Genomic DNA, 21,531 nt, shown 5'->3' with positions numbered 1-21,531 from the left:
TTAATTGTTATATATACACACTAGAGTACTGCATCGGATCACTTTTGCTCGCTCGAACTCGTTCGAATCTGCCATGCTCAAGTATGTTACACTCGAACATACCACACTCGTAGTGGAATGATTGGCATCGTCCCGTATTTCAGAGCCTAATAAGGAGCACTGTGAACCTAGAACCCATACATGGAAGGGAACCACTCTATGCAATTACAACTCTAAATAATAATTTTGTCTATTATGTAAGACTCAAATACAGCACAAATGAAATTATGCAATATCTACGGACCGAAATGCAAAATGGATACACATGCTGACAGACCTGCATAAGCAATTACAAATATCGTATCACAGTGCAAGAAGTATGTGTACATCATTGTTCACTTACCGAAAAGGATAATCATATTCTGCAAGATAATAAAATGCAGATATAACATTCAATCCAACATCATTTTAATGTGAAAATAATCGTAGAAACATAAAATATCAGTCTAGGTAGTTTCAGCCCATAATCATCTCTTTCATTTTCACATATCTTGGTTAGATATATAAAACTGCATTTTAACATAAATATGATGACTATGTTCACTTATTTTTCAATTTCACTTCATCTTTTACTTCACGATCCATATTTGAAGACCCACTACCATAGGCAAATTACGGAAATACGTCTACTAATAGGGTTCAAGAGTTCGAGTGTATTTCGCTCGTTCGGTCGTTTTTCACTCGAGCGGAAGAACTATCAATTCTGTGTGCCATCTAGCGTTGCCCGTGCAAACTATTTGCCACTTGAGCGAAAAGCGCTCATTGCAGCAAGCACTCTAATAAACACACATTTGTTATGAGCAAATATTTTTATCACATTTTTTCAAATATAAGGGTTTACTTTCAATTTTATTGCCTCTATTTACTCAATCTCAGCTATAGTAGAGTTGATGTGATCAGCACCATGCTTCAGATGCCTTTATCCCCAGGGTTGCCTCCAGGTACCCATTAGATGATGGTTGAGCCCCAGACCTCCTTTATTCAGGGACATTGTCAGAAAAAAAACCTCCGAGATCACCCACCCAAACAATTCGAACCTGAGTATCCCGCATGGCTGTCAAACAACTTACCAATTGGACCAACGTGATTCCTCTCTACAGTATAATTCCATATTTAAACATATGAGGTTTATTAATGGAAATTAATGTTAATTTTAAATGGTCTTCAGTGAAAGCAAGTGGAGTCTGATTGCAGATCATACATGCAACACAATGTAAGATTTATAGTTAACCTAGAATAAATTAAGTACAAAAGCAGCCTACAGTTACTTTTAAAGTAATTGTAACAAAACAATAACTATAACTGAGTTACTTCTTGAATAACTAACTCAGTTACTTTTATAAAGTAACTATCCAGCACATCACAGTCTGTGTACACCTGAATGCATATTAGAATCTCTTTATAAATTGTATGAAGTTCTTATTTATACAAACTGTATTAAAAATAGAGTAACTAATTTAGATCAAATGTGGATGATGAAAAGTTATTGCAGGAAGTTAAAATATATATATATATATATATTCTGTGAAGAATTAAAGCAAAAGAATTTTGCATGGTTGGCACATTAAATGCAGCTTTAGTATTGCATAAATGAAGTTCCACATTTCTGCAATGCAATAAAGAGTTTTTAATTATTCTTCTCTAAACCAAATAAATCTACACGACCCTTTGAAAATTACATTAAATACATACATATCAACATCTTCCACTTCCAACAGTAGAAATCTGCTGTGATGTTCATTTGGCAGAAAATATTGTAGTGTTTCCTCATAGCAGGTTCTTATTTCATGAGCTAATTTTGTAGGACATATGTAGATTACAGTAGACATATTATTTCTGAGCATTCCCAGTCGGAATATCTAATAGAAAAAATATAATGTAAGAATATGTTAGTAAATTTTCTCTTCAAAAATAACAATACTGTACTTTTATTTTAAACTAATGTGTAGTCTAGTTATCACGAAACTGTCGATTGCAAGATTCCTATAGCTAGCAGAGGTATTTTCAGTAGCTCATGAATGGTTGGCTGCAGTGTTGGCAGCAATCTTGAGGAAAACTTTTGCAATATCGCACCTTCATTCAGATTGTATAGGCGGTGGACAGCTTGGTAAATATTTTGAGAAGTAATAATATCAATAATCCTCCAATATACTAGAGACATTTTTAATATTTGAAATATTTTTTTTGATAACTTCCAATGAGTGCCAGGGACCACCCTTCTCAGTCCATTTTCAGAGAACTCTCTCGACTATAAGAATGTTGAATCAGTTTTGAGGTTGTTCCACGTAGAGGGCCAAAGAAACATTACTTGGATACATTTCACCCACACATATGCTCATACTTTTCAGTATGATATTTCAACACCTTCTTTCTTCTAATTTTTATCACTTGCATAATACAATAATTTTCTTATTTTTATGTTTTAAAACAATTATAATTTAGTCCTAAGAAGTAATTTTTGCTTGTGGGCAATATTTACCCAGTAGGTGCCCTTGTCATGGGGCCAGGTAGTGCACATATAGGTCATATGTTCGTTGTTTTTTCTTATATGCCAAAATAGAATTGTTTTTGAAGTGTAAGTTCAACAAGCAATACACATTACTAAAAATTGTCAACTTAATTTAAATGATTGAACCCATGGGCGGAAGTGCTTGAAGTGGAGAATACTTGGTCAAATTTTAGGATACTTGTATGGAACAACATGGAGACAATGCAGTATATGGTGGTGGTGATGGGGTTATGAAAAATTCTTAACCTATGGAATAGCATCTCCCACACTTCGAGGACTGGGTGGGCCAGAGTGGACCATGACACCCTGTTAAAATATAAAATAAAATTGAAGTTTATAGTTAATGATGAATATGAGGGCTGTTCAGAAAGTTCTAAGAATCGGATAGAAAAAAACACAATATCAGAGTGATTGAGGTTTTATTTTTCAACATAATCTCCTCGAAGATTAATGCACTTCTGCCAACGGCCTTCCGATACCTTGACACCAGCAGAATATGTGGATTCATCCAGGTCTGCAAAATAGCCTGTCACAACCACCTTTGCCTTCTTTGGTGGTGGGTAATCTGCATGCTTCCACTGCGTGGACTCTGCTCTTTTGTCTCAGGCGTGTAGTGATGAACCCAAGTTTCGTTGATAATGATGTAACGCCGCAGAAACTCTTGAGGATTCCTCTGGAAAAGCGCCAAACATTCAGTGGAAGTCACTGCGCGAACGCGTTGCTCCGGTGTGAGCAGCTGCGGCACCCATCTTGCCGAAAGCTTCCTCATGCCCAACTCTTCAGTGAGAATGTGGTGTACTCAGTCCACTGAGATGCCCACTTCATGAGCTATTTCCCGCACTTTCAATCTTCGGTCAGTCAGCACCATATCATAGACTTTATTGATTGTTTCTGGTGTGACGGCGGTTGACAGACATCCACTGTGGGAGTCATCTTCAACGCTGTCCCGTCCAAGCTTGAACAGCATCGTCCACTTGCTAAAGTGTCACATCACTTGCACTTTTACTCCTTCACGTGCCTATGGAAACCAGACTATTGGAAGAGTGGCGATGAAATTTTTCCTGCACGTTCAGATGTGGCCTTCTAATGCACATGCTTTTGTTCTGATTGCAACGCCATCTCTCGCCGATTCTTAGAACTTTCTGAACAACCCTCGTATGACGAGAAACCTTGAAAGATTTAGATTCTCTGTTCTTTGATTTTGGAGTGCATTCTACTAAACTGTGTATCGTGGAGGTCTGACATAAAATATAACACCTATGGAATGCAACATTTGAATTTGTATAATTTATTTTTACTACAGTATTTATACTTTCTTTCACTGGATAATAAATCCTTGTTTAGATCGTGTAACAACAATATGAATATCAAATACATTTTTATTTGAACATGTGGCCTACCAAAATCATTGGCATCCAGTGGCCTATCCACACCATAAAATCTGGTGCTGCCACCTACAGTTTTACATAGGATTCAAGGCTGAAAATCAAATCCTCAATGATTTGATTGCAAGGAACTAACAACTGCTTGATTCATGGTAGTGAATGGAGTAGAGGTTATTTTTGTTCTGAAATTATTTAATTACAGTATGAATGTGCTTTTGTAACAAATAAAGATATTTAAAACAAAATTAGAATCACAATGAATTTTATAATGTTCTTAAAGTAGTGAATTTTAATGACAATTGTTTACTATTGTTTAGTATTACTAAAATATTTATTATTATGTATGGTATATTTAGAAAATTAATGCAAAAGTATACCTGGAAACTTTGTATAACAGAGAAGGCTATGTGTCCTACATCATATCTTATACCTTTATCATATCCAAGTGAAGGCAAATGTATAATAACATGATTAGTAGTCATGATCTTTTGCCAGTTACTTTGCAATACTTTCATTCTGTGAAAGAACAATAAAAATTGTAATTGAACTTACTAAATTATCTCTTTTTAATTTTATAAATCTATCTCTACTTTGACCCTTCGTTCTTTTCATGTCATATGTTTTACAAATTTCACATCACATAATCTGTAATGATAAAACAATAACATATTTCTCAAGTTAATGTAACTAAATTTCAATCAATCATTGTAAGCTAATTATGATAAGCGAATATTGGTCCATTTATTTGTACACTGTGGACTTGAACAGAACACATGCAATGGGACAGTGTTTTTAAAAGAGGGTGGGTTACATATATTTTTTTAGTAGTCAACCCTCATTTTGCAATCTTTTCCTTCCCTTGATGTTCTTTTAATTTAGGAATACTGGGCCAAAGTGGTGGTGGAGGGGTTATGACCCCCACCCCCTTGGGCAAGTCACTGGAATTGAAAATAGGTTTGTTCTGCCAAAAAAATGTTTTACTACTGATATACAGTGGACCCCGATTTATGTTCCTGGATTTTTACATTTTCCTACATTTAGCCTTGATGGTCCCAACATTGCAAAATATTATAAAAAATTTCCTTGATTTTACATTTTCCCACTTTTAAGTTTCTTCATGGTCCCGTGAAGAATGTACAATCAAGGTCCCACTGTATATAGCTGAAAAACTGTACTGCTGTCAAAAATATAAAGTGAATTTTATGTATGATAAAACAGCAACTTGCCCCGTGGTTGCCATAAACTGCAACTAAAATTGTCAACTCAAGAGTAATTGAAGTGCCAGTTGAACAGATTCTCAAAAAGTTCACAGGGACCAATTCATTTTGTTAAAGTTTGTTTTATATCCACTTGACTCTCAAATAGGCGTACCAGGATTTTACTTACAGGTTAAAGTTGGATCTGAAACACTGTGCAATGTATCTCCAACAAGAATCGAACCCAGGACCTCTTGAGACATTATTGCCACTATGGCATTGAGGAGGCCCTCACATCATTTTGCTGAAAATGTGAGTTAATAATTTGGAATTTTTGAATAAAGGACTTCTTTCTGAACAAGTGGATGTAGGGAGTTCAGAGGCTGCTCCCTCCCCCCCCCCCACCCTCTGATAAATAATTTTAAGATGCATATTTGCTTATGGTTTTTATACTTACTTTATGTTCATATTTGTAAACTTCTGCTCTTGATGGTATTTTATTTTTTCTCGCAACCTTTTATACAGCATAGAGGATATAAAGAATGAAGTGATCACAGTTGCTGCCAAATTTTGTTGTTCTCTTTCTCTGTAATGGGAGGGGTTATATGATAAATTAAAAGCAAACAAGGCGAACTTAAAAGTATTTTCACTTCAGACTGGCTTCAGTGAATGAATAAATAAGTAACTGGCAGTATAAGGAATAAAATTGACCACCCTGCTCACATGATTTAACTCTGTTAAACTTATTTTTTGGTATTATGTAAAATATCAGGTTTATGCAACTTTGGTAAGATATGTGTGACAGTTGCAGGAACACTTTATTCTTGCGTGAGATACCCAGTGGTGGCGATTGGGTCCGAAAACTGGTGGGGGAAAAGACAGTACATTTCCCTTTGTAGATATGATTTGGCATAGTGCAGGGACAAAATTGGCGAAAAGTGTTGGGGGGGGGACAACTGCCCCCCCCCCCCCTAATTGCTGCCACTGGGTATCTCACGCAAGAATAAAGTGTTCCTGCAACTGTCACACATATCTTACCAAAGTTGCATGACATGTTCAATTGGGTTCATATGGAGTGGGAATGTTTGTGGATGTGTGTACTTTACATTCTACTAAATCATTTTGCTGCTTGATTTTTTCTTGTTTGTCATGTAAAAAAATGTGTTCATATACATTTTACATCTTGTTCCACAAAAATATCTTGGTAGTCCTGACAGGCAATAGCTTATGAACAGTGGCAAACACAGGGAAAGAGGAGCTACCAAACATCCACCCACCCCTTCATATCTCAAGTATTGTATGTATTTTTTGTATTATGCCAGTGTGTATGATACTTTCTTCCTTTTCACACTATGTTGACCAACATATTTAATACCAGCTGATCACCCACCTCCAAACAAGGGTAGCATGTGTTTCCCCTGAATATATGGAGTGTCTGCCACTGCTTATGAATAATGTTCAATATCGATAAACTTATGAATCTACAGTGCTATAATTAATTATCCTTGAGCTGTGTGATCCAGATTTCATGTTGAATGCAACCGATTAAGAAGTTTTACACTTTGATAGATGCAAGGAAACAAATATTAATTGGTTTGATATTATCTAATGTAACATGGCTTTAACATTTGTGGGTTTACCTTAAAATTAATTTCAAGACAGCACATGGACTGTAAAAAACTTAAAATTCCTTTTCATTGAGTATAAATATAGGATGAGGAATTGGTCTTACATATTGTGCTATTTTCATCTTTCTTAAATTCCTTCTGTCTCTAAAAGCCTTTTTATGACCTTGTTACTTTTTTTTACAGAATTTTTGTACATACATGAAAAGTTATATAATCATACTTGCTTACATAAAAATATGTATAAAAACCTAAATTGGAATAGTTGCTTGCCTGATTCTTTTTCGTGTAACATATCCTTTCCAGATAGATTGTATGGCAACTGCTGCTCTGTGACGTGCTCGGACTCTATATTCCAATTTATTAAGTAGCTTACACAGTTTGTTCTTATTTTCAAGTAAAGGTAATATTTCTTCAATTTGCATCTTGTTTTTCATATTTGATTCAGAAATATATTGAAGAAGTTTTGGAACACTAACAACAGCCTCAGGAATTGCATGTCTTTTGAGAATCTGACCTATTTCATCACATATTGTTGTCAAATCATTTCCATTCTTCTCTAATCTTTCAGATACTTCATTGTTTTCAACATGGCCGTTTCTGAAAACCAAATGATCAGTTTGCTTAGATGTGACTTTTTCATCTTTAGTGTATGATTTTATGTCAGACGTTGAAAATTGACATCTTGGTACTGTCCGTGTTTCAATTTCAGCCACATCTTTAACTTCAAAAGCTTCTGTGCTCAAAGGAATAAACTTATCTTTAAGTTCTGATTGTTGGGCAGCTGTTAAGTCAGATATATAATGTTCCTTTGATTTGTTTCTTGATTGCTCTTGGTACAGTTGAGGAGCTTGTTTGTTGTCCATAATTATCAAAGAATCAGAAACTGATAAGGGTGACTGAGTGTGCAGTGTACCTGAATTTTTAATGTCACATTTCAGCCCATACCTTACATGACTTTGTTTGATCATCAGTTGTAGAACCTGAAATATAAATATTCTGTACAACAACAAAAATCATTAAATAGAGAGCATAACTTACACCATATGTGAACACAATTCAAGATGTTTTGTTGATTAAATGTTATGAAGGAAGCAATAACGTTTTAAGTATTGCAAACGTAATGCATTCTGAAGTGCATAATCATTTTCTTTTATTTCTGAAATTCTATAATAAACAATAGTCTTTTTATTGCTTATCAATTGGAAAACACTGATTGAATCTTTAAAAATGGAATCATAACAGGAATTTTAGAAGTAGGCAGTTTTTTTAAAAAAAAACTTGTTATAGTCTGCTTAACTTCCACAATACTGATCGTTCCTTCTTTTATTCTGGGCAATACAAAGCAGCAGAATATGTCAACAGTCATTACCTATGTACGTTTTTGTTTCCATGTATTGACTCATCACCTCATTTGTCCACTTTTCCGAATACAACAGTAGCAGCTGCTGCCTATTTGTGCACTTGCACGTGCACACCCAAATAAATGTGTAATGTAAATATTTTTTATTATATTTGTTCATTGAACGCCAATTCTTCAAAACATCGAATGTTCCCAGGCCACATCACCTTCCATTTACTTCCTTACATCAGCTTTTCTATCTGAGTAACACACGTCAAATGTGCATGAACAAAATTTGGAAGTGCACACAGATGCATACCGAAGTGGCGCTGTGTTTGATGGCAGGTAGAGGAACCAGAAAGGTTCTTCTTATGGCTTGGATCAGTGGGCTCGCGACTCGCCTCGCACAAAGAATTGAGACATAGTAGTTACGGGCATGCGCTGTTCAATCTTCGTCATGTAGTGTTGCAATTTTTCCATTCCTTGCCGTGTGACAGAGTCGAGAACAACCCATGCATCATTGCAAATTGATGGATTTTTTTTTTCAGAAAGGGAAATTTCGTGGTTCCAAGCATAGCATCGAAATCCGAATGGGGGAAGGGTGGGAAAGGAAGGGGAGAGGGCGTGACGTGTAGAGAGGAGTGTATTCAACAATGCAAGGCCAGATGCAATGATTGCAATATGTTGATACAGGTGCTGGAAAAATAATTTTAAAAAAATTCGTAGACGAATTGATGTCATTTAACTGCTATGACTTGTATTTGGAAATTCAACGAAAATTTTCAATAATCAGAGTTTAATCTTGTACTTTTGTCACAGAACAGTCAATACAGTTTGTTATTCAGTGCATATGAGAATCTGTAACTTGTACTATTATGTCACAGATTTGACATAATTTTTGTAAAGGTGCTGGTAATAGCTATTTGCATATTTGATTAGGGTTTCGAGGATCCTCATTACAATGACTAAAGTGAATAAGTACATTAAGAATGGTAATTAGGCAAACAATGACATGTTTATGTGGCATTAAACTTGGGTTTCTGATGGGACATATTTACATTGAAGAAAGATAATATACATTATTAAAACACAATAATTACAGAAAATACTGGCGATATTATTATCCCTTACAAACCATAGCAATTTATCGGTATAACGTTGTGTGTGATTTTGTCAGGTCATTGAATGCTGACTTTTCTATAGGTCACTCAAGAGTTCAAACAACACATATTCTCTTGTGATCGATTAAAGAAATCACTGGGGTATTTCGAATTTGTAATAAACCTTATTTTATAAATTTTAATGAAATATAACTCTGCTATCGTCTCATTATCAGCGAAAGGTACATCATAACTTGGATTGCTAATACGATTAGCAGAAAGGGGCAGGAATAATTGGGTGGGGGTAACAACACTCCTTCTGGATGCAAGGTCGAGGTGCACACCCATAGACCCAAACCACCAGCCACCACTGGAACACAAGCAATTTCAGGGGAGTTTACAAGAATGATTTAACATGTTAGCATTATCCTGTAAGTAAGTATGCCAGTAAGTCATAAATTGTAACACAGTTCAAATTTTGATCTTCATTAAAGTCCTACCTCAACATTGGGTCCTTGGTGATAACTTGCTCCACTAATGTCATTCGTGTAGGCATCAGCTTCGTTTAACTGTGAGTTTTGAATGGAAAATCTTTTTCCTGGCTGAATTAACAAGCTGCTTGATTTATTTCTTTGTTTAACCTCCATATCATGACAATTTCCTACAGTTGCAGATACAGAAGAGTACCTGCTTTTATTCACCAATAAATCTTCTGTTTGAGCCTAAAAGTGAGAACAAACATTCACAACAGAGGATGAAATGAGAAATTGTGTAACCAAAAGGAACAAATTTACTGTCTCTGCCACCACCAGCAACCACTAGTAATTTTTTCAGTCGACTCGACCATCTCTTTTGAATATATATTTTTATAAACATATGATAATAATGAATTATTACCAGCTGTCATTGGTAATAATTCATTAACTATATTCTAAACACTAATCTTCTTTGCCCATGGTTGACTCACCACTGCATAGAGTTCATAGAATATTTACACAAATAAAAATGTACATTATACCTTTTTATGAAACCTACAAATGGTACTACACAAAGCTCAAAAATCAAAATATGAGGTGTGGCTAGAAAAAAACTGGATTGTTGCTACAAAATTTTTATTGGTTATTTTGTACAATATGAACATTATCCCCTTCAAAGTACTCCCCTGCACTATTGATACATCGCTCCATCAGGGGCAGCTGCTCATAAGGACGATACGGACGCCGCACTACCGTGTGTAATCGCAAGTGAACATACATTACATTAACATTTATATATTGGCTTTTACATTGTCTGAATTGCAAATATTCCGTTGCTTACAGATCGTTGGTTAGTTGGTTCTGTATTCATTCTTCTGCGACAATTGCGAAGTTTGCACGCCACCATGCGGGAGAATAAACAACTTCGAGAGAAATCTGGCAGGGTGCCGTCCTCCCACTTTACGAGATGTAGAGCATTCTCAGGCGCGGCCGCGAGGGGTAAGAGGCAAGGGAACTGGAGGAATAACACGCGCGGGATCTGTGAATGGGAGGACGGATGGTTTGTCGTCTGAAACCCACTCCGCAGGCAGAAATGGCCCTCTCTCCAGAGAATGGTAAACAATGAAGAGTTGCCAGAAGCAATGAAGTTAACAGAAGATAGAAAATTACCAACCGTTAAAAAAAATCATTCTGTATTCCATAATCTTATTCACTTATGAAAAGTGAGCAATAAATTATGCAATTTCCAATGAGGAAAGAAAATATCGGTAACTGAAAAAGTACAGACTCTTGCTTGATTTTTATTTACGGTCGCTTTCTGCTACTTTTCGGTAATCCGACGATGAGGATGAGTGATGATAAAATGAAACTGATGGAGGGGCACTCACAAAGAACACCTATGCCCATGCCGGAATTCGAACCCAGGACCCCTGACTTTGTAATGCAGTATGCTAGCCACGGAAGTCGGCTACAGCTTCTTGTTACTGGCAAAATTAGATTTAATTACATGTTTTGATTAGCACGTTTTAAAAAAGATCATGATAGTGTGACAAAGCTTCACAATTTATTTTCAAGCCGGCTGTTAAATACATTAGAAGCTCGTCATCTAAACTCACAAAGAACCACTACAAGAACCTGTGAACTACGAATTTCTGAAAATTTGGCAAAATTGTTTGGCAACCACGAGGCAATAAAATGACCGGATAGGAAGACGATAGTATTGACACTTGTTGTTTCTTCGTTTTCCATGGAGAAGTGAAGCTTTTTCGGCAGAGTGTGCTGTAGTTGTGTGTTTGTCGCGATGAGCAGTGTGGAGAACTTGTTGGTGCGAAGTTTTTCTACCAGAAGTCTGGATGAAAGAAATAAACATAAAAAACCTAGGCCGAATTTGAATCTAGAACAAGCATGCCTGACGAAGATTTCTGGTAAGTTTGAAGTTTTTACTGTAGAGCTTCTGGCAATGCAGATATCACCGTTCCAGTGAGATATTTACATTGCTGCCCTACTTCACATATCAATTTGTCATGTTGGACAGGAATCTTTTTCTGTGTAACTTTTTTACTAGTAATTTTCACGTTCAATGCACGTAAATATTCGTCATTGTGCTTATCAAGCTGTGTAAAAATTAATATTGCTTCTTCTGAATTTCCCCCTCTGTTAAGTTAAAAAATGCTACAACTAAATCTGATAGAATTATATTTCTTCTTCCATCTTTCGTAATCTTGGCATTACTGTTAAATAATTATTAATTTATCATAATATGTTCAAACGTACAAAACATGATATTCAGTAAAGACAAATATATCAATTTCTTATCACGTTGGCTGTTATGTATGAAATTCACCATTTAAACTTACATTACTAGTAGAGCAAATTTGTGAGCTGTCGCCCCTCCACTTTGGTTCACCATGAACCGCCACTGCGCTCCATACGAATCTTTCATTGCTGGAAGCAGTGCTGGAAATCATTTTCTGAAACCATGTTCATGACCTCTGTCACTTTTGTTTTCACAGATTCTACAGTCGTAAATCTGGTTCCTTTCAGTGCTGATTTGACCTTTGGGAATAAAAAAAAAGGGTCGCATGGAGCAAGATCCGGCAAATAGGGTGGATGTTCTAACACTGGGATCCCATACTTGGCCAAAAAAGCCTTCACTGACAATGCCGTGTGGGCAGGAGCATTGTCCTGATGAAGAATCAATGACTTGCTTTTCCACAAATCAGGTGGTTGTCTTCTTACTCGCTCACGAAGGGTCATCAGGTTTTGGCTTCAGGATCGTAGGTGCAAAACCACCATTCGTCACAGGTTATCACTCTCTCTAAAAATGTAGGGTCTATTTCAATGTTTGTTAAAATGTCACCACAAATTTTCACTCAAGTGTCCTTCTGTTCCACTGTCAGGTTTCGTGGCACCAATTTTTTGTTCATGTTGAAACTTTCGTGTGAAATCTAACAAACACTTTCTTTGTCAATTCCTGTGAATTAAGAAAAAGCTCGAATACTCAAGCGACGATCTTTTAAAATCAATTCACCGACATTTGCAATGTTTGATTCCATTTTTGACGTGCAAGGCCATCCAGGACATGAGTCGTCCGCGATCACTTCTCGTCCCTCTTTAAACCTTTGAAACCACTGAAACACTTGAGATGCATGATAAATACTCATCTCCGTACACTTCCTTCAATGAAACATAAGTTTCTGTGGTGGATTTTCCGAGTTTCATAAGAAACTTCACATTGATATGCTATTGCACTTTCACACTTAACATTTTTCCAACGGAGCAGAGCGGAACTGAGCACTGTGCACCCTGGGCAATCACACAGTCGATAGGCAGGATATCACGTTATACACTCATGCACCGCTTGACCTTGAGGTGCTTGCCATTTGTCGACAGCAACATCAATCCGGTTTTTTTTTTTTGTAGCCACACCTCATACATAGCTAATTGCTGATGCATTTCCTGAAAAGGTACTCATTTCTTCCTTAATGCATCATCTGTAAGGAATAAGTAAATTATCCATGTATTCTTCAGAGTCTAATCTTTACATTCTTTACATTGGTGTATGATAGATACCAGTGGCAGTGATTACGGTGGTTTGTGAGGGCAGTTGCCCCCCTTCCCTTTTTGCCTCTGCACTATGAGCTCTTAATGCAAAGTCTTGTCTACCAAGAGAAAGTAAGCTGTCCTTGTCCCCCTTTGGCACCCAGACAACCACTATTTTGTTTCATAATAGCTGTTATCATAATAAAATTACCTCTTCACAACCTGTTTTCAAGCTAAAGAATTGTTTACATTTACAATTGTATATTCACACTGTGAAACAAAAGTCCAGAAGTCACTAGGGACTCATATGGGACTTATACTTCAAAATACAAGGAGGAGGCTTGTATACATAACATATATACAAAGTTATACTTTGAATAGTAGTATACCAAGATAGGGTAAGTGATCACCCAATAGATATTATACATGAGTTATACATGACGGTGGATAAGACTCTTAGCTCTCAAGAAGTTCTTTGTCACACATGTTGAGAGTTCCTCGGCAGGGGTTTTCATTGTGAGCATAAACAGCCCAACATCATACAGTACTGGAGTTACACAATCATCCCCATAAAAGAGCCTCCCCGATGGTGCAGTGATAGCGTCGTTGCCTTGTTATCAAGGGCTCCCATGTTTGATACCCGGTGGAGGCTCATAGTGGTTTGGATCCCACTTTAAACTGTAGGTCCAGTCCCGATTAGCCTTACTGTGCATAAAGTGGACTTAAAACACCAACTCAACTGAACAACAACATCCCCATAAAAAGCCTTCATTCTCCGAAGAATGTCAATTGCGGGGCACATTTTCTGTCATTAGAAACTTGGTCACCACATGCTGTTTCATGTGCACCAACATAGTATGGTTCCATGCTGCCATTTTCCTTGCTCTAGTTTAGGAACACGTGGTGATAGACATTTGAAACTTGGAATAGAGAATGGGAAAAGACTGATGAGTACAATGCATGGTTGCTCAAAATCCAAAATGTCTTTACACCGTCACAAAAAAATAGGAGGCATTACTTTTCAGCACACCCTCGTATATATTAAAAGTATCATTATCCTTTGTGATCAACAAGTACATTTTGAACGTTTTCTTATGCATTATAGATTTTCAATATAATTAAAGTTTGTATGATTCTATGTGCAATTTTCTTTTCATTTTACACTAATGATGTAGTTAGTCATTATGTTATATACATTCCCAGTTCCTTTTCAATTTACCAACACTTCCACAAATAGCTGTTACCTTGAATTTGTCACCTACTCCCTTGATTGCTTCCAGGATGCTTTGTAGTATAATCTTAGTGTCTTCTGTCTTTTTGGGATCTACTTTGTCACCTGCAGCTTTCTGTAGTTCTTCAACTTCTACCACCTTCCCATACAATCTTCTTAACTCTTCCTGAACCTACAAATAATGGTTACATATAAACTTTTTGCATACACAACAGTTTAATTGCTTTTCTCTCAGGAAAGATCTGATTGCATTTTTAAATGTCCATAGATTTTAATCATCTAAGAAAAGAAGGAGTCTTATAATTCAGTTCTAGAATGGTTGAACTATAATAGAGCAATGGAAATTTAGAATCCAAATTTAATCTCCTTTCCTGGTGTGAATTCAAGTGAGCATGCAAAAATGAATTGTGAGAGAGCTCTATCCACCACTGGAAGAACCTGCCACTCAGTCTCAATGACTGTGGACAAGAGAGTTCATTTAGAATGATTCAAAATCATTCTGTGAGCAATATACTTTTAAAATAGTCTGCCTATATCTGGGGACTTGCAAGAGATAAATAGATATAAAGTGATATGTAGATCATTGCATTCCTAGGAAATGAGAGATGCATGTATTTTGTGGATAAGTGGTTGCTAACAGAATTTCATAATATCGTGAATACTCATTTTATCCAAGCCCAGATTTTATAGTGCTCAAACTGATAAGAATGCAGGAGATGCTATCCCCCAGTTAAGAAAATTAAGGACAATTTTCCATAAGAATATCCCTACAAGCATTCGTCGGACCCCGTGGCAGGGTAGTTAGCCCATCATGCTATGATGCCAGGGGTCGCAGGTTCGAATCCTGGCCTGGGTATGGATGTTTGTGAGTGTCCGTTCATCAATTTCATCATATCATCACTCATCCCCATCTTAGCAAATTAGCCAAAAGTGGCACAAGAATCGAAGTAAAATGAAGTAAATCAATGAATCAAACCAAGCATTCCTCCACCTATCACCAAACTCGACCAAGCATCCCCCTGCTAGAAATTTCCACTTCGAGCACTGGTAGAAACTGTAACAATATGAGAGACATCAAAGATCTTGAAAGCTTACAGTAGCAAAATACATTTTCTAAGCACATTGCTATTGTATTTAAATTCATAAAACTATGCACCGCATACGTAAAATGTTGAAAATTAACCAAGTATGAATCGGCGTTTGAAGCTTGAGGCTAACTGGGGGGATGTTCTATGGTTTAATATGGTGACAATGAGACATCTGGGGTATATATTTGGCAAAAAAAATCTTTACGAGGTTCAGGATACCATCCTCCTGCATCACCGCTCATTTCCAAAACTGAGTATGATAAATAAATATAGAATAATGTCAGTAACATTGGCACGAGCAACTCAAGATAAAATTTTCACCCAGGTGAGGTGGAGGATTTTTGCCCCCCCCCCCCACTTTCCACCCCTAATTAAAACATTGACCATGATACATAATTACAGTTTTAAATAAGGAAAATAATAGCCTTATTTTTTAAAATACTTTAAGTGTTACTATTACAGAATATGTTTATTGGAGGTATGAAATAACAATAATCTCTTTGCTTAAATTGCTACATGATTTTGCAATATTTTTATTATGGTATGCTGCAGTAACTTCAATTAATGGTAACACTTTACTATACCAGAGACGGATTTCTTCAAATTTACAGGAGAAAGTACTTATGCAAATCATTTTCTGTAGCGTTGTTGATGTTCGGGAATGTAGTTTTGATCCATTTTAATGCGAATGCATGTGGTTTTCTACGAAAATCTCTTTCCGACGTGCTATTGCTGCTGCCACCATTTGCTTTCTGCACGAGAGCACAATACGCTCTTGTATTGTCCGTATATGCTAAATTGAACGAAAGGAGTGCTAATGGAACCTAAACTAACAGGCCTAACCTAACCTAGTAGGCATACCTCGTCCCCGTGATAGTTCGTGGGGCTATCGTGAATTTTTGGGCTACCCGTGGATGGTTTGTGGGAAATAAGGAACAAGAGTAAGTACTCGTTAATGTAAGAAATAGACATTATTTTCGTTAGAAATTCATCATTTCACCTAAAGAAATGTTCCGCAATGCAGAATAGTATGTTAGCAATGTAAAAAATTGCAAAATAAATCATTGATAGGTGTCTCTGGTATAGTAAAGTAGTACCCAATTAATTATTGTCTACACAAATCCAACTATTTTAACAACAAATAGTCACATTTAATCAAAAATAAGGTTTTGGCTCTACTCCAGGAGGACACTCCAGTTTGGTACTCCCCTGGACAAGTCACCCAGGTGTCATCTGGCCCTTAAGCCGCCACCTGAATGTTGCCAAACTGAAAGAATCAGATCAACACATTTTATACTAATTAGCATGCAAACTTAGTTGGACATTATCCATTGCATCTCTTCCCAATTTTAACACTATACTTTGAGATATTGGAACTTCGTTTGTCTGCAGGTGAACTATTTAGGACACTGTAGGTCCTCTGAACTACTGATCCACTACACAACCACTATTCTAAAATACTTTCTAGTACCAGTTTATAAATGTAATACACACATGAGAGAGATCAATGACATTGGTGTGTATAAAAATACAACGGTCGCAGAGTTTGATGTTAAATCTGGCCATGATACATAAAGAGAAAAGAATTGTGCAGTTTTGCATTGTGAATGTTGCAGAAAGAATATTAAGGATATTAATTTAGATATAATTTTTGTTGTTAGAAGTTGATTTATGAGATCCATTGGCCCCTGAAATGCAAATTGATCTATAGTTCCAAATATTACACATTGTTGTATGTTTATGTATGTCTGTTGCCACTCCACCATGCTTCAAATATTAATTTTCATTGCTTCCAGCATGCCTATACATGGGCGTCCGGAAGGGGGGACCGCACCCCCTGGAAAATGAAAGTCAACCAAAAATTATGTATTTCACACATATAATTTCATTTTAGCCACAATAATATGTGTTAATTATTACATGAACACCATAAATTCAAACTTAAGTAATGTTTTTTAGGGAAGAACATACTTTTGGGGGAAAATGTGACTTGTTTGCGCCCCTGGAAAAAATATCTTTCTTGCCCCTCCCTGGATAAAATCATGCAGACGTCCATGCGCCTATATAGCACTACAATTTGTTGTAAATTTCTGTAGCCCTGTGTTTTGTGAAATGAACTAAACAAACTATATTTACATCCTAGCATATAAGGTTAATAAATTTCTTTACAATAGCTCACAAAACCTTCAACTACTAAATAGCTATAATGTAAAGAAGCCAAAAAAAAAAAAATGAGAATATACTGCCATACCTCATGCAGTGTAAGGTTAAGTTCCTTGATTGAGTCATCTTGTGGAGTTCTTTGATCCATGTTTTCCAGTGGTGATGATTATCTTTACATGAGGAAAATCATTTTTTTGAAATAACCTAAATCCTCTAATTAAACAGTAGAGTCCATCACATATAACTAAAACAAGTGTTGGTTATTGTTAAATGTAGGTCCGTACAGTGCAGTTTCATATTTCAATTACTGACTATTTATAACTCCATTTTTACATTTAAAACCTTCAATGAGATTCAACTGTGGACAATATCATTTGCACTGCTAGTATTTTCCAGTGTTATAAGTTATAATACTTGCAGTATTTATTTGACCCTAATTTTACTCACTCTATCACTTGATACAAATCCAAGCACATACTATTATCATTCACTCATTCACATTTACATTTTTACATCTGGCAGTTTCACCCCAAGACATCACAATATAAATAACAAGCAGTTGGATGCACTATGCTGTAAATCAACATCACAAACCAGCCAATTATATGCAAGTGAATTTTGATCATAGTGGAAAACTAAACAAAAGATTATCTAAAGCATCCTGCAGTGGCAGCACAAGAATATTTTTGGGGGGAGGGGAAACAGAGTGACCAGTGGGGAATATGTAAAGATTATATTGTAAATTATTGAATTGTAACATTTATAATGAGTTTTTATACTTTTTCAATACTTACATAATCTTCATCCCCCCTCCTTTATTTATTGCGGTCCATCAACTTTACAGCATGCATATTCCATTTAAGACTTGGATACCTATCCTAGATACATCTATGGTGCAGAACATAGAGAAGGAGCCTTTGAAAATTTTGCTTACTGTTTTCAGTATCTATATGTGTTTTGAAACATCTACTGTGTTCAGATTTTCAAACACACAAATAAAAATTGTTAATAAGGAAAAATTAAATGTAATATTTACAGCCCCCTTCTTAACCTAACGCACCACATTCATATTAAATATAATATATTTTCATGTCTAGTTTCTCTATTTACTGTTTTCAGTAGATCTATAGGTGTTTGAAACATCTACTGTGTTTAGATTTTCAAATAGAAAAAAACAAAAACAAATTGTTAATCAAATGCAATGAAAAGTTATCTTCACAGCCAACATGTTGAGCTAGACACATGTAATACTGAAGAGAATATTTCACTTGTAGTTCTTCTACTGTACGTGTACAGTATGCCTACTGAACGCGAGTTTCAGTCAATTTCCGAGAGACACCGTAGAGTACAGTTAATAATAGTAGATCTTGTCTACTGTAAACAGTAGGAATTTTCAACAGGGAGAACATGACACTAGATGTAGTGGACATGGTAGTTTGTGGTTGAGAAATTGGGGGATACAGACTAACTAAATAATACTTTTCTTTCTGATATTGATCGCCCAGTAGTAGTAACTTGGGATGCAAGAGACCTTTCCACAAGAGACCTTTCCACATCACATCCCTACTACTATTCACAGTCGGATCTGTCATGCTCTTACTCGCAGGTGAGCGTGGTGCTCACCCTACGTATTTTCATATTTGTAATGATTTTGTTTGCTAAATTTGACTCAGATCAGGAAGTTTATGCAATATATGCATATTTTGTCTGTAAACAATACATTTTAATGCTTTGTTTACTTTATTTAAGAAGCAAATAAAATCTATTGTAACTCATTACCAGGCGAGAATACAGTTGCTCGCAGGTGAGTACTGTGCTCCCTTCTTTTGCCTCCGACACAACTGAGACAAAGATGGCTCAGAGAGAGTTAGCGAAGACTCATATTTCGGATTCTGGTATTTTATTGAAGGGGATACTCGGAAAAGAAGGTAGGCGAAAGCTTGGCTCTCACACTTCCACAATGATCGAATTACAAGCATTTGAAAGTGAAAGTGAGCACAGCTCTCATCCACAAGTAACAGTGGGTTAAGAAAAAGTGTCATTATTTTGAGACATAATGAATTTCATAGAAGAAAGATGCTAGAGCTAAGACTGAATATGCAAGTGGGTAATCATTTGTCATATTTAAAGTGTACTGATCATCATCTGATACTGTAAGTTCCAAATTGAGAACAAATTTACATCCAGGTCCTGGGGTATGTTCTTACTGAGATTATATGAGTATTGACAGCAACTAAATTCATAAAAATGGCATGTTATTAGAACAAATAAACAGAAACTCCTAGAAGATGATAATTAATCTTAATTAACACTTATTACTTGTGAAACTTCAGATCAATTTTTGGAAGTGTGTTGCAAATTGTTTTCAGAAGTTCAATTGTCAATACAGAGTGTGATTATGGCAATATTTCTGAAATGGTGTGATTATATATTAATTGGAAAATTATGTATTGTTTCTAAGATTGGGGAGCATAAACCAGTGGCTTCTTTTCCTGCAGACTACATGGTATGTATAACAGAAGGTAGAGATGCAGGGTGCGATTGATTCTCTATAATAGTTGAAGCCCATGTGCATTTTATGGACCTTATATACGGACAAGATTTCAAAGAAAATATATCACCGTTATTTATATTGATATTCTACCTTGGGGCACATAGTAAACAATAATCTTGTTACATTTAAACAATAGCAGCTTGACATATAGTATTGTGGAGACATGATCTTGTAATCAAGGGATCTTTTGTTCGAAATCTGGTGGAGGCACATTGCACAGTAGTTTGGATCTCATTTTCAACTGTAGGTCCAGTCCCAATTAGCTTACCTATATGTGCACACGGTGAACTAAAAAAATAACACTAACAATTCATTGTAGAGACTTGAATGGAATAACAGTTTTGACGGAGAAAAGGTGTCAGAACAAGACAGTGAAGTTAGTTTCTGGGGATCTCCATTGTGTAAGGGTCATTTAAAAATGTACACCTGAATGTTGTATGAATGTACATGTGTTGGGATTGTGTAGAAATGATTCAATCGCTTTATTAAATTATCATAACAGTTCATTAATGGAATCCAAGCTATTTGTGTACGTTGCGCCACATCACGAATATGTATGCAGATTCACGGGACTTGTTTGAATTTTCCATTGTGCGAAGGAGGTGCAGTGTGCCCAACTCTCCTAGTGATGGGTGCAGGCCTGTAGCTAGAGGGGGGGCAGGGCGCAACTCCCCCCTGAGAGCCTGCTCTGCCCCCCCTGTGAAAAATACAAAACACATTCCAACCTGGAATTCTCACTAATCTTTACAATTATATCATGTGTTACTCTAGCAACATAACAAATACACTTATTGACTTTGTGATTTATTAGAGTGTATGGGATTCCGTATAATGTCGTATCAGGATTGGGGGGAAAAATTCCCTTCCAGATTAGACTTAGGGAAATGATTTCACAATTTTCAGTATCTAGAACAGTTGTGACATTTTGAGTAGTATTGTATTAAAGGTGCCTAATGTGTTTGGATGTTTTTCTTGGGTGTGTTACTATGAACTTTGAATTGCTTAAATTTTTGTTTCCCAAGTCTATATTTTGGTAATAGTGTGGTAGAGAGAGGGAGTGGATATTTGATTTTTTTTACTTTGCGTTGCTTTTCTGCCACTTCTAGCTAATCGCAACAATGAAGGATGACATGAAATTGATGAAGACACACTCATAAACAGTTCCGCAACTACGGGGGGGGGGGGTAGGGGGCATCGTCCTCTCCCCCTCACCTTGGACAGAAGTCCATTCTAGGGAAAGCAAACATTTAAGTAAAAAAACAAGACTAGGAGAATCTAAG

General features: G+C 36.2%; 1 protein-coding gene across 1 annotated transcript in view; it reads right to left on the bottom strand.

Moving 5' to 3' along the window:
* LOC145995186 (IQ domain-containing protein H-like) overlaps positions 1-18,141 on the bottom strand; it is a 55,329-nt gene extending 37,188 nt beyond the window's left edge. Inside the window, exons 1-7 of the mRNA XM_083131739.1 lie at positions 17,786-18,141; positions 14,460-14,618; positions 9,697-9,918; positions 7,028-7,737; positions 5,587-5,715; positions 4,311-4,449; positions 1,732-1,898 (exon numbers count right to left, since the gene is read on the bottom strand). Of these exons, the coding sequence (XP_082987865.1) occupies positions 1,732-1,898; positions 4,311-4,449; positions 5,587-5,715; positions 7,028-7,737; positions 9,697-9,918; positions 14,460-14,618; positions 17,786-17,845 (1,586 nt within the window). The 5' untranslated portion in view covers positions 17,846-18,141. The remainder of the gene's footprint in view (positions 1-1,731; positions 1,899-4,310; positions 4,450-5,586; positions 5,716-7,027; positions 7,738-9,696; positions 9,919-14,459; positions 14,619-17,785) is intronic.
* Positions 18,142-21,531: the final 3,390 nt, after the last annotated feature.

This window comes from Lepisma saccharinum, chromosome 11 (genome assembly GCF_977018435.1).
Source record: "Lepisma saccharinum chromosome 11, izLepSacc3.1, whole genome shotgun sequence".
Taxonomy (NCBI): Eukaryota; Metazoa; Arthropoda; class Insecta; order Zygentoma; family Lepismatidae; genus Lepisma; species Lepisma saccharinum.
This window is presented reverse-complemented; position numbering and strand designations above follow the sequence as displayed.